The sequence below is a fragment of the Vigna radiata genome, unplaced genomic scaffold (assembly GCF_000741045.1).
Source record: "Vigna radiata var. radiata cultivar VC1973A unplaced genomic scaffold, Vradiata_ver6 scaffold_399, whole genome shotgun sequence".
NCBI lineage: Eukaryota > Viridiplantae > Streptophyta > Magnoliopsida > Fabales > Fabaceae > Vigna > Vigna radiata.
Window position 1 is genome coordinate 149129 of NW_014542619.1, and position 25714 is coordinate 174842.

At 34.0% G+C, this 25714-nt stretch overlaps 2 protein-coding genes across 6 annotated transcripts in view; both read left to right on the forward strand.

Moving 5' to 3' along the window:
* Positions 1-2392, forward strand: part of LOC106780482 (traB domain-containing protein) — a 9694-nt gene extending 7302 nt beyond the window's left edge. For 2 of the 4 annotated variants that reach the window (XR_002666569.1, XR_002666568.1), the window contains exons 6-9: positions 814-933; positions 1034-1143; positions 1744-1855; positions 2051-2392. Coding sequence is in view for 2 of the 4 variants with exons in the window: in XM_022776991.1 (XP_022632712.1) it covers positions 814-867 (54 nt within the window). In the remaining 2 variants the exon portion in view is untranslated. Of the gene's footprint in view, positions 1-813; positions 934-1033; positions 1144-1743; positions 1856-2050 lie in introns of those variants that run through there. The other 2 variants (XM_022776993.1, XM_022776991.1) reach the window with 1 other exon arrangement.
* A 19189-nt stretch (positions 2393-21581) lies between these two features.
* Positions 21582-25371, forward strand: LOC106780480 (traB domain-containing protein-like). Of its 2 annotated transcripts, XR_002666567.1 has the most exons (10): positions 21582-21955; positions 22202-22249; positions 22394-22453; positions 22984-23073; positions 23193-23288; positions 23829-23948; positions 24050-24159; positions 24462-24546; positions 24759-24870; positions 25067-25209. XR_002666567.1 is itself a non-coding variant. In XM_014668769.2 (9 exons), the coding sequence occupies exons 1-9, from the start codon at positions 21668-21670 to the stop codon at positions 25223-25225; spliced, it is 1083 nt and encodes a 360-aa protein (XP_014524255.1). In that variant the 5' UTR covers positions 21587-21667; the 3' UTR covers positions 25226-25371. The 2 variants fall into 2 exon arrangements, 1 of the variants encoding a protein (XP_014524255.1); XM_014668769.2 differs by lacking the exon at positions 24462-24546 and having other exon boundaries at positions 21587-21955; positions 25067-25371.
* Positions 25372-25714: the final 343 nt, after the last annotated feature.

Consider the following 25714-nt stretch of genomic DNA (forward strand, 5'->3'; position numbering starts at 1 on the left):
AAGAAACAAAATGTAGTGGCTCGATCAACAGCTGAAGCTGAATATAGGGCAATGGCTTCATTAACATGTGAACTTATATGGGTGAAGCAATTCCTTCAAGAGCTTAACTTCTGTGACATTCAGAGTATGAAGATGTATTGTGATAACCAAGCTGCACTTCACATTGCATCAAATCCAGTATTTCATGAGAGAACAAAACATATAGAGATTAATTGTCATTTTGTTCGGGAAAAGTTATTGTCAAAAGAAATATGTACCGAGTTTGTTGGATCAAATGACCAACTCGCAGATGTGTTGACTAAGTCATTGAGGGGACCTCGGATTGAGTTTATTTGTTCCAAGCTTGGTACATACAATTTGTATGCTCCAGCTTGAGGGGGAGTGTTGGAATCATTACCTATAGGTGTTATCATTTAGGCTAGTCTGCAGAAGTTTAATGGTTTTTACCTAGTTCTGTTCCTAGTAGTCTAGGACAGTCTCTTGACCTTCTATCTCCCTATTGTATCATCTCTTTGTTATTATAAATGGCAGAACATGAGAGGGATCATTAAGCCCTCAAGATTATATTTTTTATCAGTTTTAATCTCAAGTGTCCTGAATCTTTTAAAAATACTTACTGAAAAAGGCTCAATCCCTTTTCATCACTCTTTAAAATTATTTCTATAATTATGGGAGAAATACTGGCATGTTCTAAATTAGATTATTATGTTCAGCATGTACTATTTTATTATGTGAGATTTCAACTTGGTTTAATTGGCATGAAGAGCCTTTTTTTTTTTTTGTATTAATGGATTCTGATTTTGATTGATACAGATTACATTAAGGAGATTTTGGAGTAAGACCCCACTTTGGCATAAAACAATATAGTTACTCTTTTTCCTTCTCACGGCAGTTATTTTTATTTTACGCGGCTCTGATTTTTTTAAAAATGAGGTAAATTTTATAATCCTCATGTACTAATGATAAGTTTGAACTGTTAGTGTTTGTGGTATTTAGCTCTTGTCTATATCTCACTTGGGTTTGCTTTCTTCAGCAGAAGGAAACGGATGACAGTGGCATGAATAAGCTGAAGGAAACGGATGACAGTGGCATGAATATGTCGTGTCCGACTTTCATGGAGGTTGTTGTGCATGAACGAGATCTGTAAGTTGAATTGCAATTGATATCAATGTACTGATTCATTTATTGCTTCTATTACCTGTAACCTGCTTCCCGTACTCTTTAGAGAATGCTTCAGTTAACACTTGTCACCCTATTATGTTACCACTTAGCACAGGGGTTCTTGTTGGAGGGTGTCTTGGTTATGTTATTGACATGCATATTCTTGTCACCCTCGTGATCTGAAATTCAATACCATGGGGGCATGGACCTTTTACCAGGAGTGCTTTTTTTGCCTCGGATATGAGAAACCTTTTAATGAATCATATTGTGGAGATTTTTTTTCTGGGGATACTATCTATGTGCCTTTCAAGTAGTTGTATGCTCTGCCCTCTGGTGGTGGGACGATGTTGTTGTTAATATAAGAACTTTGGTATGCCTTTCATGCTTTTGATAACTATAATGTACTTGTAATCTCTACAAACATGCAGTCTCTTCCCCCAATATTTAGTTAAAAGTAAACCATGTGTTGAGGAGAGACTGAGGTTCCTTCGAGGGTGACTGTCAGTTCAATTGACCGTATGTCGTAAGGTTTATTACAATTTAGTTTATAAATTGTACATGATTTGACTTTCATCCATCCAGGTACATGTCCTCCACATTATTAAAAGTGGCGAGTGAAAATAGGTCAGTTGTTGCTGTTGTTGGAAAGGGTCATTTACAGGGAATAAAGAAGCATTGGAAGCAACCTGTCGTGGTGGGTGAACATTTAGTTATTTGTCTGTTATAATAGGCAATTTATAAGTATTTTTATCACAAAATTGTATAACCAGTCATATGAACCGGATTTCTCACCCTTATTTTGCAATATCTTTCCAAAATCATATAGTTATGCCTTTGTTATTCATTGTCATATTTTCTTACCTCAGTTCACAACGTTTTCTTTTTTCAGGTGAAGGATCTCATGACAGTCCCTGAACCAGCTGTATCTGCAATAAGAATCGTGAGATACGTTGTTGTTGTCTTGGCTGCGGTGGCCATTATATCAGGATGTGAAATAACTATAAGAGATGATGGGGTGGTCATTATTTCAACGAAGAAATAACTCTTATAAGAGATGCTGTCATCCACCACAAGGTTGACGTAGGAATTGAAACATGTAGCAGTTGAGTCAACCATCAACGAAGTTGATGCAGAAGTTATTTATCCCTTTTTCGTATCAAGAATAACAATTCTTTTTGAATCTTTACATAGAATTCATGTTATACAACGGTAATAAATACTCAGTCACTTAGTTCCATTTAACCGGAATAAGGTCTTGTTCACTTGAGTGAATTTGGAAGAGAGTAATTGAGAGGATTCGAAGATAATTTTTGTTGTTTATTTGAATAGATTTGGATGTAAGTGAGAGTAGATTTGAAAGTAAAATTCATGAGAATTAATGTAGGATTTAATTTATATGACAGATTAAAAAAATTTACTTCTGAATTCACTCTCACTTATCTTAAAATCTATTCAAATAAACAACAAAAAAAATTTATCATCAAATCCTCTCAATTATTCTTCCTCAAATTCACTCAAGTGAATAAGATCTATGAAAGATAGAAAATGAAGGTTAAAATCTTTTTTTGGTCCCTAAGTTATAAGCGGATGTTCAGTTTAGTCCCCGTTTTAAAAATGTAAATCTTTGGTTCCCAAGTTATAAAAAATGTATCAAATGAGTCATTTTTTGACTTGAAATACTGTTTTTGGTTGTTTTTTAACAACTGTCACATCTTTAGATTGCTTTGATTTGTTTTTTAATAATAACAGCACTTTATATTGCTCTTTGTATTTTGACCATGAATATCAAAAAATGACTCATTTGATACATTTTTTTTATAACTTAGGAAGCAATGGTTTACATTTTTAAAAGCAGGAACTAAACTGAACATCCGCTCATAACTTAGGGACCAAAAAGAGGTTTAAACCTATAAAAAAAACGCCAAGTAAAATGGAAATAGAGAATTAGATATTATATAATATATTTATTTCTTTTCATTCATTGGAAAACTCATAAGTTATGCCAGGAGAGAGATAGAGAAATGAAAATAATTGGAGTAATTTTCCCAAATTCAACCAATACACATCTTTGAACGCTCTAAGGCCAAAATTCTAGAAGAAGCGTTAAGCGTCGACCTCCTTCCCCCTCTTAAGAGGAAGCTAACCCCGAGAAATGTCGATGGTAAGAAACATTGTCGATATCATCAGAACCTCGGATATACAACTGAGGAATGCTCCGCGCTTCGAGACAAGATAAAAGAACTCATTTGAGCATGACACATAAAGAAGTACGTTAAGCCCGAATGGGTTGGAAAAAGCCCTCTGCACAGAAGAAGCCCTGATCGACTCCCCAGGCGCGACGAACATCGTTTCGGTAATCAGCGCCGAAGCCATGATTGTCCATTGCTCGTCCATATAAACAAAATCTCTAGAGGATTTGTCGATCGAGGATTATCCTCGTCCGCCGCAAAAGACACCTAAAAGGCCCGAAGACCGTCCACATTGTGGACAAGAAACAACAATCAATGCCTCCAATTACCTTCACAGATGAGGATTTCCATGCTCCCGAATCCCGATCAGGATGACCCGAGAGTTATAACCGCAAAAATAGCCCGATTCTATGTAAGCAAGATACTTATTGAATAACAGAGCTCCATTAACATCCTCTACTGGAAAACTTTCCAAAATATGGATTTGTTTGAAGATCTGACCATCTCATATAATGAGTAGATTGTCGGGTTTGCGGGCGAGCGGGTAAATACACGAGGATATGCGGATTTGAGGCCATGATTGGGGACATTCAGGGATGCGAAAGAGTTAAGGGTAAGGTACCTCCTAGTAGAAGCAAACACTTCCTACAATGATTTGATCAGTCGGCCGTGTTTGAATGATTTTGGGGCGATCATCGCAACCCCTCATCTAGCCATGAAATTCCCATCTGACAGGGGAACGATTTGTACCGTACATGTTGATCAGAAGACATCCTAAGAATGTTACATGGTAGGGCTGAAGGATGAGCCCTTCATCCCTCATCAAAAGATCAAGCGTTCGAAGGTGATGGGTTTTCTTCCTTTTAGTGGAAGAGAAGAGAAATGTGTACATGGAGAGCCTTATGAAAATTCTGGGTCTTGTGGTGTTATTGGGTTGAGTGTGGATGTGGAAGTGAGTGACTGTGTTGAAGAAGAGAAGGGCGATGGTAGTTGTGAGTTGATGATCTTTGGGGTATAAGTTTGATCTCTGTTTTATAGAGGAAATAATGGTGGTTGTGCATGGAGTTTAAGTAAGAAGCTAGATCTAGGGAAATATTCCCACCTTTCCACGCAAGAAAGCGTCTTTCAAGTTGTCATGTTTCCATTTTTGATTTAAATAATCGATTATAATAGGTGGTAATAGATTATTTCAAGCTTAGAGACCTAAAAATGTGATTTGCTCTCGACAATAATCGATTATTAAGGTGAATAATCGATTACCTATAATCGATTGTCATCAGTGATAATCGATTATCTTAAGAACAAAGGCCCAAACCTCTCACGATTTCCCCCGATTTAATTGAAACTCTTCCCGATGAGTATCGATGTTTTTAAATGTTAGTCCTTAAGAAGTCAGGAGAGATAAGTTTGTAGTTGCGATAGAGGACGACTCAAATCGCTTATTGTAGAGAACAAGTTGTGATGATGAAATGCACGAAAACGATTGGTCCACCAAAGAACAATCAACAATTATTGAGAACAGGTTAAGATGTTGAAAATACAAGGAAACAACATCGGGTTATGAAAGGTCGGTTTGTGATGTTGTCTTTTGAGTCGAGATATGATGTTATGGCATGTTGGTCTATGTGTGTTTATATTGTGTTATATAGATGATATTATGGCTTATTGGTCTGTGTGTAATGTGTTTATGCTATATTATATAATATGATATTTTGATAACTCACCCTTACATGTTGTGGATGTTTTTTTTAACTCCAATTATTGTACTTATACATGAGTAGATGGTACAAGAAAAACCGCAGTTACATACGATCAAAATACATATGTAGGTTCAAAAATCCGTATGTAAAATAGTATTGCATACGAATAAATATCCTTATGTAAAATTATCGTAGATAATGTCACGTACAAATTTTTCTGAATATAATTACATGAAAAAACATTTGTATATAACTACATAAAAAAAATCCATATGTAAAATTTGTATTTAATTATATAAAAAAAATTGTATATAATTACATACGAAAAAATTGATATATAATTATTATTATTTTTTAAAATATTAAATATTATTTGTTAACATAATATCATAAAAATTATATATTAAAAACTACTTAAATAACTAATTTAATATAAATTATTTTATTTATAACTCAAAATCTGTTAATTGTTTTAGAAAATATATATAAATCACAATTAACAAATTTAAATATGTAATTAAAATGAATAAATCAATCAAATATATAATAATAATAATAATAATAATAATAATAATAATTATTATTATTATTATTATAATAATAATAATAATAATAATAATAATAATAATAGTTATAATAATAATAAATACGCCATCTGTATATTAGAAGAATGACTTCAAATAACTAAATTAAAATGTATAGTTAAAAGTGTAATATAAAGTCAACTTAATGGTGAAAAATGGAATAAAAGGTTGAAATAGATGAGTCAAAATGTATACAATCTCTGTTGCAATTTTCATGACAAGGGAGCAAAGAGGATCTTCTCTACTCCTTTTTAATAATAACTTTCATTGAAACAAAATAATTCAATTAAATAAGAGGAGGTATTCATCTTTTGTGGGTTTAAAGGAAAATGAATTTCATTTCTTATGGTAATAAGAGAGATGTTTTAACCTTAAACATTGTTATTTTTTGTGATTGTAAGAGTTTGTTAGTTTATGATAGTAAAATGTTAATTTTCTTTTGAAATTAAAAATTGGAGATAGGATCTTTGTGATATAAATCCGTATAAAAATGATCTGTGTAATTTTTTTCTTCCTTACTCTTTTATTTGTTTAATTTGTTGTTAAGGAATTTATATTTTACAAGAAAATTGTTAAAGATATTATTTGCGATAAAGAAATCAATTCACTTTTTTTAGTTTGTTGTACATGTTAACCATTCCGCTACACCGTTCTGAAAAACTTGAAAGAGAAAATATCTTTACAAAGTATTAACATAATAAATTCCCTTTATAATATATAAGCCAAAAGAATATTAGAAAATATTATTGTCAATAATAATTATCCATTTTACAAAATTATATGATTACTTTATTGACACTGAAAGTTATAAGCATACTTTTTGTATATTTGAATTAGATTTACCTTCTTGCTTACATATTGCACGCAAGCTATATGTCACACATAATTGATGATGAATGGAATTACTATCTCTCTATATATTGTTATAATATTTTATTATTATTGCAAAAAGTAAAAACGTTTTGGAACATTGGTATATATATTAATTGGCAACCAAAAAAAAAGCAAACGTTGTATTCCAACGTTTGGAATGGGCAACGTTAATATTTTCTTTAATTGTCCATGATAACATTTTAAGAGTAAGATAACAAATTTTAAGTGCTTCAACGCTTAAATATTTATTGTTTTTATTATCTTTTATTAATTTTATTCTTTCCTAGCTCTATAAATAGAGAGTACTTCCTTCATTTCAAAACACATCAAATTCATTCTTTCTCATATTCCTTTTATCTGAGTTTCATTCTTTAGCTTTTTTTCCTCTTCTAAAATTATTCTGGGTTATTCTTATACCCTGTTTAGAGTTCTTTGCTAGTTATGAGATTCTCATAAATTCTGAGAAATGAGTGATTCTACACGTCTCAGGAAATACTATTATGCGAACAAGATATGCCGACACACTTTGCTTAGTGCACTTTCTAATGATTTGTTCGATGTGTACTGTTCCTACAAGGAAGCAAAGGGCATTTGGGACTCGTTGATTCTCAAATACATTGCCGAAGATGTCGTCAAAGGTTTGTCATAGGAAACTACTACCATTGGGAGATGATTGAAGAAAAGGACATTAAAACTCAAATGAATGAATACCACAAGCTGCTCGAAGACATCAAAGCAGAGAACATTCTTCTACCGGATGAATTTGTTTCAAAACTTCTAATCGAGAAATTACCACCATCCTGGACAGATTACAAACAACAGTTGAAAACAGGCACAAACAAATGTCTCTACCAGAACTCATTACACACATAATCATTGAAAATACCAATAGGAAGGAGTCTGCTACTATAAGGGCCAAAGCTTTATCTGCAAAAGCAAATATGGTAGAAGTAAGACCTGCTCCCAAAAGGTACGAACACAAACCTGATCACAAAAGGAAAAAAAAATTTTCTAAATCTCGTCCCATTGAATCTAAACCCACCTTCAAGAAGAAAGGAAATATAAGGCAAGATTAATAGCAAAAGGCTTTACTCAAAAACCCAACATAGATTACTTTGATACTTTTGCTCTTGTGACTAGAATTTCCTCTATACGAATGTTATTAGCTATAGCAGCTATTCATAAACTAGTAATACATAAGATGAATGTTAAAACAACCTTTTTGAATGTTGATTTAGAGGAGGAAATTTATATGACTCAACTTGAAGGGTGTGTTGTATCTGGTCAAGAGGATAAAGTATGTAAACTCTTAAAATCCTTGTATGGGTTGAAACAAGCTCCAAAACAATGGCATGAAAAACTTGATAATGTGTTGCTTTGTGATGGTTTTTCACCTAATGATGCTGATAAATGTGTGTACTCTAAATCTGAAAATGGTGATGGTGTCATTATATGCTTGTATGTGGATGACATGTTGATTTTTGGTACATGCAATGAGATTGTCACTAGAACTAAATTGTTTCTATGATCAAAATTTGAAATGAAAGACATGGGTGAAACCAATGTGATTTTAGGAGAATCATAAGGAAGGGAGATAGTATATTACTATCTCAAGAACAATACATTGAGAAACTTCTTAAGAAGTTTGGGTTTTATGACTTAAAACCAGTAAGTACCCGTTACGATGCTAATTCTAAATTAATGAAAAATAGAGGAAAATCATTATCTCGGCCTCAATATACCCAGATAATTGGGAGTTTACTGCACTTGTTGAGCTTTTCTAGACTTGATATTGTTTATGCAGTAGGTAGACTAAGTAGGTACACTCAATGTCCAAATTAGGAACATTAGGATGCACTTGCTAGACTTATGAGATACTTAAGAGGTTCAATGGATTATGCCATTGAATAAAGTGGATTTCCCGTTGTACTAGAAGGGTACAATGATGCTAAGTGGATCTCTGATTCAGACGAGACAAAATCCACTAGTGGTTATGTATTCACACTTGGGGGTGGTGCGATTACATGGTGTGATTGTCAATCGGCAATAACTATAGCTAAAAACAAGAATTACAATGGAAAGAATAGACATATAAAATTGAGACACAATTTGGTGAAGCAGCTGCTAAAGAGTGGAACTATTTCCATTGATTATGTGAAGTCAGAACGAAATCTAGCAAATCCTCTGACAAAACCCCTGGGAAGACAAATGATATTAGAAACATTGAGGGGAATGAAACTTAAGCCACTTGTAAACAAATAAGTGATGATAACCCGACCTTTGTGATTGGAGATCCCATGAATAAGGTTCATATGGATAAAAACATGTCACTTGTTTGTTTTGATAGCACTAAATTGATTTTAATCAATTATGTCCCTTCTTATGATGTGTGTGAAAGTACTAGAGACTGTATTATTGAGAGGTTAAACTTTGTCATTAAAATTCTATATGGTGAAAGAATTTTAGTTTAAACAAAGCTTTTAATGATTTTCATATCCCTTATGGGTGGTGTATGATTTGCAACATACACTTGATGAAATCACTTATATGAGTGTCGAGTGGGGTCGCTTGCATGAGATCTTGACATGATCTCTAAAGCACTCATGAATACCGGGCACGCGCATGGACTAGTTAACGCAACACAACGATAACAACAAGAATTATGGAAGTGTATTGTGATTGATAAACCTCTAACACACGTCAAGTGTCTTTGATTCATATAGCTTGCTATACCAACTACATTGTGTGTTAAGTATCTCAATCTAAGACTGGTTCATAATGTTTGAACTATTTGAGTCAAAGACTTTTTCTTTTAACTCTTTTTTGTAATAAATGAGAGATTGTTATAATAATTTATTATTATTGCAAAAGTGAAAACGTTTTAGAACGTTGGTATATATATTAATTGGCAACGGAAAAAAGCAAAACATTGTATTGCAACGTTTGGAATGGGCAACGTTAATATTTTCTTTAATTGCCCATGGTAACATTTTAAGAGCAAGATCAGAAATTTTAAGTGCTTCAACGTTTAAATATATATTTTTTATTATCTTTTATGAATTTTATTCTCCCCTAACTCTATTCCAAAACACACCAAATTCATTATTTCTCATTCTCCTCTTCTTTGAGTATCATTCTTTAATTCTTTTCCTCTTCTAAAATGATTCTGGGTTATTCTTATACTCTGTTTAGAGTTCCTTGCTAGTTCTGAGATCCTTAGAAATTCTGAGAAGTTCTTGTTGTATCCTGGGGGACTTGCGCAATACACAGCGGATAAGTCCTTAAAGATAGTGACTCTACACACCTCAAAAAGTGCTATTTTGTCAATTTTTACATACATACATACATACATATATATATATATATATATATATATATATATATATATATATATATATATATATATATATATATGTCAACACCCAATTTCGTCCGGGTGACTAAAAATATATGTTTCTTTTACTTCATTTTGTGTCTTTTATTATTTTAATTTTGATTTTGTTATGTTAGTTTGTTTTATATTGTTTTTTATTTATTTTGTATTTTTTTTATTAGCTTTTAATTTAATTCTATTTTTTATTTTATTTTTCTTATATTATTTAGAGTTATTTAACCTTACTTAAATCTTTTTCTCTTTTATTGTTTAGTTTATTTTATGATAAACGTTAACAAAACAAAAAAAAATCTAAGAAGAAAAAAAAGAAAAAAAGGAAAAAGGGTATGACAGACTTCCCATTCTTAATCCTTAGTCACGCAAGACCGAATTAAGCTTTCCTGTGGCATGTTAACGTGCAAGGCATCCTCCTGCAGCAGAGCACCAGGCAACGCTCACCATCCAGCATTACACGTTATTCTTAAAACGTGTATATGCGGTTGCAGCATCAAAAAGTCTTGGCTCTTTTCGTTAAAATCTTTACGCAGAGTCATGGACATTCATAAAAGGAGAAAGATTTTGAATATTTTGTTTGTCAACTGATATAATGAATACATGAGAAAGGAAAAAGACAAACATGTCAACCCCTCCAATGGCTCTCTATTCACTCAACTGAAACTCGAGACTTTCTCGGATCCCCTCACCCGTGACCACCCCAACCACATTTCCCTTTCATTCCCAATTCTTCACCTTCACCATCACATTAATCAAAACCCAGCCACTAGCTCTGGGCTTCCCATGATCTTCAACAGAGAAAAAATGATATCTGAAACCCAATATCGGACAATTAAGGAGCAAGAGTGCAACGGGAGGGAATAGATGGAAGAGAATTTCAATCAGAAAAGAAGTGTATAAGGAAGCACAAGAGGAAAAAACCCGAGAGGTAAGTTCCTCATCTTGAAGCTTCTTGGCTATGAATGTTTGCATTCTTGGATGGTAAATAGTTGTTCTATGTTTATGTTGGGTGATGTATGCTTCTATTTGTTTCCATCTGATGATGATTTAGTTACTTATGCTGCGTGATATCCGTTTCTGTTTGCTTCCCGTTGAGTTGGTGATGATTTGGCCTTGCTTACTGCTTGTCCACCCATTCCAATAGCAAAAACATGCCTCACAACAAACCTGCAAATTGATGTCCCCCATACACAATCTCATTATCATTTTCAACCTTAACTTATTCTACCAAAAATTCCCCAAATGTCGTTCTCCTGCGTGAGAATAGCCTAACCTGCGTGAGGATAGCCTAACCCATTCACTGCAGATTCATCATCTTCCTAACAAACCGAAACCCAAGTTCAATTCAGCTCTTCTGATTCCTCCATTCCCTGTCAACGCCGACAATCCATGTTCACCCACCAACCATCATAATACCGCCACAGAACAACCTTCGTTTTCTTCATTTTTTTTTACCTCCATTACCATTGTCAAACCCAAACACCCTGAATCAATTACAGCCATGACAAACCAAGTCAGATATTGAAGCTAAGTCGCCTTTGTTCACCTCAAGCAACCATGAAAAGAGTTAACCCCCTAACGCTGTCTCGACAAGCCTCCATGGCTGTCTTCTCTAATCAATAAACGGTGGAATCGCGTTGGCGGTAGCCTCGGTGACGGCGGTGGGCTCGACGAAGAGCGACGACTCTGGCTTGGCGGCAGCGGCACCCTTGCGACGACGAACAGTCGGCGTCGTTCATGAACGAGAAGGACTCTCGCGTGGGAAAAGAAATGGAAGAACCCTTGCGGTGGCCGGCAGTGTGGTGTCGCCGGGGACGCCAAGCCTGGTAGGAGGTGGCTCGTGACGGCGACAACAGGGACGAATCGCAGTTAGTGGAGGCGTCTCCCTCTCGCGCGCGGGGTTGAGTTTGGAGATTGAACCCGACACCATGGTTAGCCGTGGGTCTGGTGTGGTTTCTTGTCACCGGCGACGACAAGTGGAAAGTGGTGGTGCGATGGTTGGCTCGGAGAAGCGGTGGCTGGCCGGAGGGATTGATAGAGCGGAGGTGATTCCCCTGGTTTGGTTTTTGTGAGAGAGACTCTATGTCTCTGGAGAATTGGGTGTGAGAAATGAGTGAATGTGAGGCTTGTGAGAGAATCCCTAAAGGTTCTGTCGGGAAGAAGGCCTTGGGCTTAAGTTTGGACCGCTTTCTACTCTGTGCACCCTCGTTTCCTATTCACACACCCTTTTGTCTTTTTGGTTGGGCCTTAAGCTTGTTATCATTCCTGTTTGAAGCACTGCTTCCATTTGGCACCCCATTTTTGTTGGACTTCAGCCCATCCCGTCTGAAAAGTCATTTCTTACCTGCACCTCCCGTTTCTGCTAAATCTCACCCCTTTCCACTAGGGCTAGGCCCAATCTGTTATTAGAATTAAATTAGGTTTGCACACCCTCTTTCTATTTAAGCACCTCCACACCTTTTTATTTTGTTTTCTTATTTTACTTTTCATCTTATTTTTGTTTTTTATTTTTATTTTTATTTTTATTCTTATTTATTTATCTTTTTATTTTTTATTTATCTATTTTTCCTTTTTCTGTTTTAAATATCTATTTACTTTTTGAAAATATAAGTACTAAAAAATAACAAAAAAATATAAAAAAAAAAATATGTTTTAAAATGTTTAAGCACACGTGCGACCATTCTGTCTGTCTTGTGCTGAAAACCGTTTTCTTCTTCTTTCAAAAAATTAATAACAATTTATTTTGAAAGGTTTAAGCACACGTGCGACCATTCTGTCTGCCTTGTGCTGAAAACCTTTTTCTTCTTCTTACAAAAATGTATTTTAAAAAGGTTTAAGCACACGTGCGACCATTCTGTTTGCCTTGTGTCAAAAACCTTTTTCTTCTTCTTACAAAAATTTATTTTAAAAAGGTTTAAGCACACGTGCGACCATTCTGTCTGCCTTGTGCTGAAAACCTTTTTCTTCTTAAAAAAAAATCAATAAAATTTATTTTGAAAGGTTTAAGCACACGTGCGACCATTGTCTGCCTTGTGCTAAAACCTTTTCCTTTTTCTATAAAAATACAAAAAAATATAAAATCTTCAAAAAACTAAAAAGCATCTTCACAAAGAAACAATCAATCTCTTGGCCAGAACTACGTGATCCTTGATTCTCCACCAAAAGTGGAGATACGTAGGAGCAAGGCCAGTCCTTGTCAGGTTCACCTTCCCAAAAATCCAAATTTATCCATAATCAATTTCTTAACAAATTTTCCAAACAATTCTCCAAACAAATTTTCCAAACGGTTTCAAAGAACTACGTAACCCTGATTTCTCAGTCCAATTGAGAATACATAGGAGCAAGGTCAATCCTTGTCGGGCACAAAAAACACAAAAAATATTTTGTTTTCTTTAGAGTTTTATTTTTTAGGGGAAATTAAACATTTTGCAAACAACATCAAATTCACGTATTTAGTTAAAGGTATTGCCTTAGGGCAAGTGTTGTGGGGGGTGCTAACACCTTCCCCACACGTAACCGACTTCCGAAACCAGAATTTGGTTTTGTAGACCTTGCCTTATCATTTTATGGTTTTTTCGTAGTTTTTCAGAATAGACTATGGTGGCGACTCCAAAATCTCTTTTTTTTCCAAAAACATTGTTTTCTTTTTGGATCATCGTCCCGTCGCATATTTAGTTAAAGGTACTGCCTTAGGGCAGACGTTGTGGGGGTGCTAACACCTTTCCCACACGTAACCGACTTCCGAAACCAGAATTTGGTTTTGTAGACCTTGCCTTATCATTTTATGGTTTTTCCGTAGTTTTCCAGAATAAACTATGGTGGCGACTCCAAAATCTCTTTTTTTTTTCCAAAAACATTGTTTTCTTTTTGGATCGTCGTCCCGTCGCGATTTTCCGGTTGCGATAATATAAATATATATATATATATATATATATATATATATATATATATATATATATATATATATATATATATATATATCTTTGATGGTATCTCCTTTCTTTGCACCTGTTTTTCGGTTCATAACATAAACATTTTGGTTCTAACTCAAAATGGCTACCTATAACTTGAAATGGCTACTCATATATTTCAATTCAAAACTAAAACATGCTGATTCATTTCAAACCTTTACGAATTTATTGACTCAATCAATTTCTTCTTTAAAGTTCATTAACAATCCAAGAACAAACAAAATTGATATTTCAAAAATTCCCGATGGTACAAAATGTTCTTGATTTTGAATCAAGTAATGTCACTTCCTACATAATACTTTTATGTAAATAATTTGGGAATGAATAGACTATAATGCTACAAATATAGTTAAAGTTATACTATGGCTCCTAAAGATTTATTCCACAACACCTAGATTTACTGAAAGTCTAAAATATCATTTGGTTATTTTACATGATGATGGTATAATACAAGAGAACAAACTATCATCTTTGGCTATGTTCTTAATAGTTAAAAACCATATCTTAAAAATGAGACCTTGAAACTTTTTCTTGCAGTTGTTCTATTGTCTCTAAACTTTAAACTGAAGTAGAAATATAAACAGGGTACTGGATCTCACGGTTAAATTCATATATAATAAAATGTTATAATAAAATTTTCATATCAATACAATAAATTAAATTGTATTCTTATATAATGTTATCTATGTCGTTTTATGTTTATTTAAAATATGGTAAGGTGGAAAAAGCTTCTTAATATTACAAATATATGAATTTCTTCTTATCTGATACTATTTTTTTTTTTTATCTTCTTATCTAATTCTTTTGATCATACAATGTTTAAAGAAATTCCTATGTGTGATGAGGAAGGGAAGCAAAGAGGGGATAAAAATTGATTAACAAGATCACTGGAGAGTTATAGACTTCTTCAAAGCATTCTTGGAAATTTGGTACAATTTCTTTTCATCATAGCAGACTAATTTGATATTGGATAATATATTGTGAATGAGGATACTCAAAAAAGGAACAAGAAGTAAATGGGGAGGCAGTGGCAATTGCATATTGCAGAAATGAAAAATCTAGGTTTGTTTACTATGACAATGGAGGACAATGGCCTAAAAAAGGTTACTAAAAATTGTCATCTAGATATGAAAAACTAAAATGTAGAAATCCATGTCTTACTTTCCTACTTTATACATAATTGACAGTAAACTTAGCATCGCAATCCTACGAAATCCATATAATTTTTGATAGACAAGAAACCTTATCATTATTAGTCGATATATTAAAACTATCCAAGTTCAACCAAAAAAATGCACAAGTTGATTGCCATTAAGTTATTGTTTATTTATAAATAAAAAACTTTTAAAATAAGTTATCTAACTTTTCGTATTCATCTAACCACTTTTCTTCCTCAACTGCAAATTTCCACTTCTTTGTCCTATCTAAGATATCTCTTGTGGTAAGAGCTTGTTCCTTGGCTGGTCTTATCTTGCCATCCACGTTTTGAAGCAAATGAAACAAATCAACAAAGCTATCAAAAGTGTTCAAGGAAAAATTAGAGCCAACAGATACTATGAACAAACACAACAATAATTTTCGAAAGTATTTAGGTGGAAAAGATTAAAAAAATCAAGTGAAATCTTTATACGCATCCATAAATAGGTTTGAAAAAAGAGAGTTCTAAAAACTATATAAAGGAGATAAAAGGACAGGTTTTGTACGACATTTAATCTTTGTTGCAGATTTAGGAAACTATAAACTATATCTTACCAAAATGTAAAAATCTCCTTATCAGTCCTTATAATGAACCTAGGGAATTCCATAACAGCCATTTAGAATACTTTCCAATATAAAAAATATAAAAGTGAGAATTACATAAGTATCATTAGATCAATTGAAGCTAAAAATATATTTTGTTGATATGTTCAAACACAAAAGGCATAAAGAGGCCAATAATTGCAACCCTTACTGTTTCTATGCTTAAACTTAACTGCAACCTGTAAAGAAGTATAAATAAGAAAAAACAATGTACCGTTCAGCATAGGCTTACTAATACTTCATTAAACCCTTAAAGAGATTGAAATTCAGAGTAATACCTCAACCACTTCAGGACCTGTTCGACCAGAGCCACCACTTACCTTTCTACCAACATAAACTTGACAGAAAATACCCTTACCCAATTTCCTTTCCATCTTAAATATAAGAAAGTTGTTCCTACAATTAATGGAGGTGAAGTGGAATAGAAACATTTCGAGATTATGGTTTTGGAAGAAACAAGAGAGGAATTAGGGTTTTGGGATGTTACTAATTTAGGGATTTAGAAATTTAGGGATTGAGGGAATTTGAGAACATTTCAAGATAATTTTTTTTTTTTTGTTTATTTGAGTAGATTTGGAGGTAAATGAGAGTGAATTTTGAAGTAAATTTTTTCAATCTGACACATAAATTATCCTTTGTCAAAGTCATCCTACTTGAAGTTTCACAATGTTAGTTAAAGTTTTGCTCTTGTCCACCATTGTCCAATCCATAAGCTGTTGTGAGTTGTTCGTTGACTTGTGTTTGCACTTTTGTTATCTGCTGACCATTGCCATTTGGTTGCCACACACTCTCGAAGACGAATCATATATCTCAGGAGGAGTCTCTTTGGCTACACTGGATTGTGAGTCCAATTTGGTTTATAGACATTCTCTCTCGATGATCTGAAGCATATGTGCATCTTGTTCTAAGTCGAAGTTTCTAAGTTCATAAATAGATCTCAAATTGAGTTTATCTATTCCAAACTTCTTACATAAAATTTGTATGCTCCAGCTTGAGGGGTTATGTTATAATATTTACCTTATTTATCATTGTTAGAATATTTACCCTATTTATCATTGTTATAGTATTTACCTTATTTAGTATTATTGTATCAAGGGTTATCCTATTTATCATGATTATATTGTGTTTAGGGTTAGCCTAATTATCATATACTCTTGTATAAATTTATTCTTATAAATAAAAGATTGTGAGAGGGATCTTTAAAACCCTCCAAAATTATATTTTTTAGTTGCTAATTTTAACTATATTAATTTAGTTCTCATTTAGCTGTTTGTACGATTGCTTTTTTTTTTTAGCTTCTTCCAGATACACATACCCACTGTGAAAGAAATGGTTACACAATTGAGGAAAAAATAGAACATTTTTTCAGTACTTTTGTGGTGGTTCACTCATTGCCAAGGCAGGTTTCTGGACAATCATGTCTCATCCTTTAATACATTTTCAATTATCTTCCAATAATGTTATGTTTCTCATATATCCTATAATTTACTCCTTAAGTTTCTGATAGGTTGGTGGGAAGCTTGGTGTCCTTCTTGGAAATGAGTTTTGTGTGGCATATGAAGAAGCCATCAAATATGGAGGCAAAGTGATACTTGGTGATCGACCTCATAAGGTCATATGAGTTCTCATTCTAATATGTTGAATGCAGAGAAAATTTCAACTATGTTGATGTAAAATATTCCTCTGAATAATAAAGAATGTACCTCAATGTGTTGTTCCCATAATAATATTATTCATTACATTAAGCCAGTGTGTTGAAGAAAGGAATATTTTTTTGCTTTTCTCTTAAAATTAAATTGATAATATTGCAAGTATATAGTAACGCATTATTCATTAGAATATCTTGGACTTTTGGTGTTCTTGAGAGTCATGTTGCATCATTGTTAGAAGGCCTTGTAATATATTTAGTGACTGGAAAGTAACTTTATTTCCAAATAGGGGCATTTTGTATGTTGTGAAGAAGTTCCATATCTCATTTTGCTAGCAAATTTGTAAGTCAAAATACTCTTAGAAAAGGAAGAAAAAAAAGAAAATATGTTGTTATGGTGACTAGATCCCATGAGTACTATGTAACATAACATTCTTTAAGCTTACCTCTAACTCATCTATTCTATGTGATTAAAACTTTTTCTTCTCTGACTGAAGTCCTTCATAACAGTTGATTTCACGTGTGTTTTGTGTATATAATTTGGTGAATAAATCAACTTCTCCATAGTTTTTACTTTGTTTTATCCTCAAGTTTAGTGTGTTTTGTAGTTTTCTTGTGTTTTACTTAGTATATGCTTATTTTTACATCTAATTTCTTTGCTTGAGTTGTGAAATTAATGAATTGGAAACACTTCTAGTAGAAGAAAACAAGCAAGAATTCAAGGAAACATGTTTTGGGACGATAAAAGATCAATTTGAAGGAAATACCCATATTGGACGCCTTTGGAATTGCACAAGAACCTGAATTTTAGAATGTTGTCAAAACCTTCAGCGCTGAGCGACACTTTCTAGCGCTGAGCGCCACACTTATAGAGAGCTCCCAGTGGTTCTGGCGTTGAGTGCTAATTTCCACCGCTGAGCACCACATTTCCAGAGACCTACGATGAAGACTAATGTTGAGCGTCAAGGCTCTACCACTGAGCAAGGGCGAAGCTGATGTGTCAAAATAGGTTATTTAAACACGAGTCTCGCAAGTTTTGGGCATTCTTCTCCTCTTACACTTTATTCTTCACCTAGAGCGACTAGGAGAGGTCCTTAGAGGCTGCTTAGGGTGCTAGGAAGTTCTCCCTTCTCCTTTTTAAGCTTCAAGCTTCGTCAATGGTGATTTTGCCCCTTTTGGGTTGAGGAAGAAGATGGGTCACAAATTGGAGATGGAATTGTGAAGGGGAGGCGCAAATGGAGCATGGAACAACTGCCAAGAACCTTGGGAAAGGCTTTGCATCATCTCTTTGGTTCCAATTTCTTCCCTATCTCTTCAATTTTGTAGAACCCTAAGTTCTCCACCATGGAGGGCTTTTCCTATTTGTTGAAATTAGTTGTAAAACATGGAATTCTTATGTATTTTGTGATGTTAATGATATATGCTTTTCCAATTCATGTTAGCATTCAATTTCTATGCTTAATGCTTGCTTTGGATCGATCACCCATGCATGAATTTTGGTTCTTGATGTATTGAGAAATATGATTGAGCCTAGAATTGAAATTGAATACCTATTGGATGAAACTGAGAAGTTTGTGAATGCATGAGAATGAAATGGATGAATTCTAGTATTGACAAATTGTAAATACACTGTGTTAAATTTCTTGCATACCAACTGTTTGATAAAATACCAAAAAGAGTTTCTTGTGTTGTTTTGTCCACTTTGATGTCTAATTGAGTTATAAAAGGAAGAATTGTTATGTGTTGCACAAGTCCCTTGGGAGAGAACGATATTTATCACTTGCTACGCTGCGACCAATGCACTTGTCGTTGGTTTTGCAGCCAAGAGTCCTTAATCTATTAAAAATACTTAATGGAAAAGGTTTAATGCATATTATTTGAGGTCTTTCTTGGCTCTTAGTTTTGTGTGGAATATGAAGAAGCCACCAAGTATGGTGGCAGAGTGATACATGGTAATTGTCCTGTATAGGTGGGATTAGTTTTTCAATTTAATATGTTGAAAGCAGAGAAAATTTATACTCTGTTGATGTTAAATATTCCTCTGAATAATAAAGAGTCATGTTTTTTACACTTATCTCTAGAATTTAAATTGATAGTATTGCAAGTATATTGTAATTTATTTTCATTAAAATATCTTGGAATATGGTGTTCTTGAGAATAAATTCATGTTGCATAATCACTAGACTTGAGATTGAAACTGTAAAATAATTCTTAATATAAAGTACATGGTAAATAGAGTATTCCTAGACACAATATAATATTGATAAAGAGGATAACCCTAGACACAATATAATCATGATAAATAAGGTAACCCTAAACACAATATAATGATGATAAATATTCTAACACTCCTCCTCAAGATGGAGCATACAAATTGTATGTACTAAGCTTAGAACAGATAATCTCAATTTTGAGGGCACCTTAATGACTTGGTCAATACACCAGCGAGTTAATCGTTTGACTCAACAAACTCAGTACATATTTCTTTATTCAACAACTTTTCATGAACAAAATGACAATCAATTTCTATATGTTTAGTCCTCATAATACCTAGAGACCTGAATGTTTCCTTTATCTTCATATAACAATCCTTGCCCGAGAGCCTTTTTGACATACCTGTGAATGAGATCATTCCAATGGTCAACAAATTGAGCCTACATGAACTGATTAACCACTATAACTACAAAGGATATATCTGACCTTGTAATAGTGAGATAAATAAGTTTTCCAACCAGCCTTCTATACCTCTCTGGATTAGAGAATAATTCACCTTCTTTTATCCTTAATTTCTAGTTTGGGTCTATGAAACTGTCTACAAGTCTACAATCAATTATGCATGTTTCTTGTAATATATAAAGAGAATAATTCCTTTGGGGGATTACAAACAATCTTTTGATTGAGATACTTCAATGCCTAAGAAATATTTGAGACTTCCAAGATCCTTGGTTTGAAAATGTCTACACAAGTACTCTTTCAGTTGAGATATTCCAACAACATCATTTCCTGTAATGACAATATCATCAACATATACTATTAAGTAAACACATTTGCCAAGAGAAGAATGATAGTAAAAAATTGAATGGTCTGCTTCACTGCGTTTTATCCCAAATTTTTTATTAATGGAGCTAAACTTTCCAAACCAAGCATGCAGTGATTGCTTGAGACCATATAGAGATCGATGCAATTTGCATACCATACCAGACTCCCCATGAGCAACAAACCCAGGAGGTTGCTTCATATAAACTTCTTCCTCGAGATCACCATGTAGGAAGACATTGTTGATATCCAATTGATGAAGTGACCAATGTCGAATGACTGCCATGACAATGAAGAGACGAATAATAGTTATCTTGGCTACAAAAGAGAAAGCGTCACAATAATCAAGACCATAAATTTGAGTGTAACCTTTTGCAACAAGTTGGGCTTTAAGCCGATCAATTTCACCATCAAAGCCGACTTTAACTTTATACCCCCATTAACAACCAACCGCCTTTTTGCTTGGGGGAAGGGGCACTAGCTCCCATGTATTACTATGGTCAAGAGCTTGCATTTCTACAATCATAGCTTGTCGCCATCCAGGATGATCAAGTGCTTCTTTCACATTCTTGGGTATAACAACAAAAGACACTAAGGATAAAAGAGAAAAATAGGAGGGAGACAATTAATGATAGCTAAAAAAATTATAAATTGGATGAGGGTTTCGAGTGGAACGAGTACCTTTTCTGAAGGTAATAGGCCATGTTGAATTATTTTCACTAGGAGACGTGGAAGGAGGTGACATGGGAAATGAATCTGAAGTAGGAGATTCACCATTGTCTTGGAGAAGTGGACTATCCATTGGGGACCTGTGTGGGATGATCTTAGTATGTGGAGAAACGAGTGCAGGATGATTGTGATTAAGACTTGGAATTATAGAGATAAGGAACTATTTGACTTGGCCATTGAAATAGGAAGGACATGACAGAAATATTCTGACTAGATGGAGAGAAGTAAGGAGTTTGTTGAAAGAATGTGACATTGGCAAACATGTAATACTTCTTAGTTTCAGGAGAGTAACACTGATATTCTTTTTAGAGTCGAGAATAGCTTAAGAAAACACATTTGAAAGCACGAGCGAATAGTTTGTCTAAACCTAGAGACGTGTCATGAACAAAAGATACACAATCAACACTGTAGAAATATATGAAAGAGAGAGTCATTAAGAAACACAATGAAAAATGGAGAAATAGATTTTATTATAAGAGAGAGGAGTGCATCCTATTTATAAGTATTTTTATCAAAAAAAATTGTATAATCACGCACCCTTCATTGATCGCTCCATACCTTTCCTCGCAACATCAAATTCTCTACGTCATGTTTCAACGGCTTATCGGTCACCTCGTCATTCGCACTCGCACTCTCAATCAGCTCGCCCTAGTCACGCCCTTCATTCATCGCCATAAATCTCTCCTCGCAGCACCATTTTCTTGTTCCCAAACTCTATCTTCCCTCCAATTCTCCACCGACACCTCCGCCGTCACCCACCACCCGGTCAGGCTCCCGGAAGATCTATCCAAAAACCTGATTGTCCTCTCGTGCGAGTCTTCAGCCGAAGGCGGCATCTGCCACGTTTACTTGGTCGGAGTCTCTCATGGCTCCAAGGTATTGATTCTGGTCGTTCGGAATCAGGTTTTAGGTTTCGTTGTACTGCACATTGTCGCTATTTTCAACGAGAACGAATAATGATGGATTATTTTATTTTATTGTGTTCTGTAAATTGGAACTGTTATTGTCATTACTTAAGACGATGTAAGACCGTGTTTTTATCAATTCTAGTTGCTTTAATAATAAGTAAAGTTAATTGGTGAAGTGCTGAGAGAGTAAAATTTGTGTCGAATTTTATTTCAGGAATCATACAGACGAGTTCAGGCTACAGTGAAATTTCTGAAACCGGAGGTTCTGTTTCTCTTTTGAACTTATGCTTGGCTGATTGATTGATCATTCACTTGCTTAATTTGGTGGCTCTTGGTTTCATGATGTCTCTTCCTGACTTTTTGGATTTTCAATAATGAAACCCATGGTCGGCCTTTGTTTTTGCAGGCTGTCTTCCTAGAGTTGTGCCAGAGTCGTGCTTCAATTCTTACCCGTAAAAATTATAAGGTTTTTATCCTTTAAATTATTGTTTTGTAATTACTCTATCATTTCCTTTGTAGTTTGGTCTGTTAAATTGTTGTCACGCCTAGCCTACCAACTTTGACCTCTTTTGGTAGTTGCCACAATTTTAACTTGAAGTTTTTTGGTATAATTCCACATGGTTTGGTTGAATGAGACCGTAAGTCCGATTTCGAAGACCATAAGGCTTACCCTTTTACCAGCCCAATTTGTAATTTAAATGCATAAGTTGCAAAGTGAGAGGAAATATTTGTCTATTCCAAATTCCAATTTGTAGGGAGATCCGACTTTCCTTTGTTTCATATTAGATGAGAAGATTGTTTGATAGATAAAGTATCAGATGGTTGAAATTAAACCATCTCTTAAAGCAATAAAATAACAATTGTAATTATTGTTGTTTAATTTTCCACATGTTTTATTCAAATCTAGTATCAACTAACTTCTTCAATTCCATCAAATTAATCTGGTTCTCATTCAGTTGTTTGTTGGTATGATTGTTTTATTTTTGCTTCTTCCAGATACACGTACCCACTGTGAAAGAAATGGTTGCAAGATTGAGGAAAAAAGAGAACATTTTTTCAGTGTTTATTGGTTGGTTCCAAGCCAAGGCAGGTTTCTTGACAATCATGTCTCATCCTTTAATACGTTTTCAATTATCACTCTTTGAACGTCCAATAATGCTATGTTTCTCATATATCCTTACATTTACTCCTTAAATTTCTGACAGACAGCAGATGATACTCATGAAGATGAGTTTCGTGTGGCATATGAAGAAGCCATCAAATATGGAGGCAAAGTGATATTTGGTGATCGCCCGTATAAGGTCAGATGAGTTCTCATTCTAATATGTTGAATGCAGAGAAAATTTCAACTATGTTGATGTAAAAGAATGTACCTGAATTTGTTGTTCCCATAATAGCATTATTCATTACATTAAGCCAGTGTGTTGAAGAGAGGAATATTTTTTTGCTTTTCTTTTGAGGTTAAATTGATAGTATTGCAAGTATATAGTAATGCATTATTCATTAGAATATCTTGGACTTTTGGTGTTCTTGAGAGTATATTCATGTTGCATCATTGTTAGAAGGCCTTGTAGAATATTCAGTGACGGGAAAGTAGCTCTATTTCCAAACAGGGGCATTCTATATGTTGTGAAGAAGTTCCATATCTCATTTTGCTAGCAAATTTGTAAGTCAGAAATCTTTATTTTTTTTGGAGTCCTGAATCTGTTAAAAATACTTACTGAAAAAGGCTCAATGCCTATTCATCATTCTTTAAAATTATTTCTATAAGTATGGGAAAAATACTGGCATGAAGAGCCTCTTTTTTATGTATTAATGGATTCTGATTTTGATTGATACAGATTACATCAAGGAGATTTTGGAGAAAGACCCCACTTTGGTATAAAACAAAATTGTTACTCTTTTTTCTTCTCACGGCAGTTATTTTTATTTTACGTGGCTCTAATTTTTTTAAAAATAAGGTAAATTTTATATTCCTCATGTACTAATGATAAGTTTGAATCGTTAGTGTTTGTGCTATTTAGTTCTTATCTATATCCTAACTTGGGTTTGCTTTCTTCAGCGGAAGGAAATGGATGACCGTGGCATGAATAAGCTGAAGGAAACGGATGACAGTGGGATGAATAAGTGGTGTCCGACTTTCATGGAGGTTTTTGTGCATGAACGAGATCTGTAAGTTGCATTGCAATTGATATCAATTTACTGATTCATTTATTGCTTCTATTACCTGTAACCTGCTTCCCGTACTCTTTAGAGAATGATTCAGTAAACACTTGTCACCCTATTATGTTACCACTTAGCACAGGGGTTCTTGTTGGAGGGTGTCTTGGTTCTGTTATTGACATGCATATTCTTGTCACCCTGGTGATCTTAAATTCAATACCATGGGGTCATGGACCTTTTACCCGGAGTGTTGTTTTTGCCTAGGATATGAGAAACCTTTTAATGAATCATATTTTGGAGATTTTTTTCAGGGGATACTATCTATATGCCTTTCAAGTAGTAGTATGCTCTGCCCTCTGGTGGTGGGACGATGTTGTTGTTAATATAACAAATTTGGTATGCCTTTCATGCTTTTGATAACTATAATGTACTTGTAATCTCTACAAACATGCAGTCTCTTCCCCCAATATTTAGTTAAAAGTAAACCATGTGTTGAGGAGAGACTGAGGTTCCATCGAGGGTGACTGTCAGTTCAATTGACTGTTTGTCGTAAGGTTTATTATAATTTAGTTTATAAATTTTACATGATTTGACTTTCATCCATCCAGGTACATGTCCTCCACATTATTAGAAGTGGCGAGTGAAAATAGCTCAGTTGTTGCTGTTGTTGGAAAGCGTCATTTACAGGGAATAAAGAAGCATTGGAAGCAACCTGTCGTGGTGGGTGAACATTTAGTTATTTGTCTGTTATAATAGGCAATTTATAAGTATTTTTATCACAAAATTGTATAACCAGTCATATGAACCGGATTTTTCACCCTTATTTTGTAATATCTTTCCAAAATCATATAGTTATGCCTTTGTTATTCATTGTCATATTTTCTTACCTCAGTTCACAACGTTTTTTTTTTTTCAGGTGAAGGATCTTATGACAGTCCCATATGTTGAGCCAGCTGTATCTGCAATAAGAGTCATGAGATCCGTTGTTGTTGTCGTGGCTGCGGTGACCATTATATCAGGAATTGAAATAACTCTAAGAGATGGTGGGGTGGCCATTATTTCATGGAAGAAATAACTCTTATTATAAGAGATGCTGTCATCCACCACAACGTTGATGTAGGAATTGAAACATGTAGCAGTTGAGGCAACCATTTGATGCAGAAGTTATTTATCCCTTTTCCTATAAAGAATAACAATTCTTTTTTAATCTTTACATAGAAATTATGTTATACAACACTAATAAATACTCAGTCAATTAATTCCATTTAACAGGAATAAGGGAGATAAAAAATGGTCTAATTGCAATTTTTTATTCTTGCGCATATAACTGTTGGGAATAAACAATAGTGATTCTAAATAATATTACGAAGAATACAAAAGTATATGAAAGTTAACGTTTTTATTATAAAAAACGCCAAGTAAAATGGAAATAGAGAATTAGTTATTATATAATATATTTGTTTATTTTCATTCATTGGAAAACTCATAACTTATGGAAAGAGAGAGAGATAGAGAAATGAAAATAGTTGGAGTAATATTCCCAAATTCGATATAACTGCTGTGT

Excerpts from the sequence above, each read along its gene's own strand:
- LOC106780480 (XM_014668769.2), top strand. The coding sequence starts at position 21,668 with ATGTTTCAACGGCTTATCGGTCACCTCGTCATTCGCACTCGCACTCTC. Across the intron at positions 22,454-22,983 it reads TTACCCGTAAAAATTATAAG|ATACACGTACCCACTGTGAA; the intron begins GTTTTTATCCTT and ends TGCTTCTTCCAG. Across the intron at positions 23,949-24,049 it reads CTAATTTTTTTAAAAATAAG|CGGAAGGAAATGGATGACCG; the intron begins GTAAATTTTATA and ends TGCTTTCTTCAG.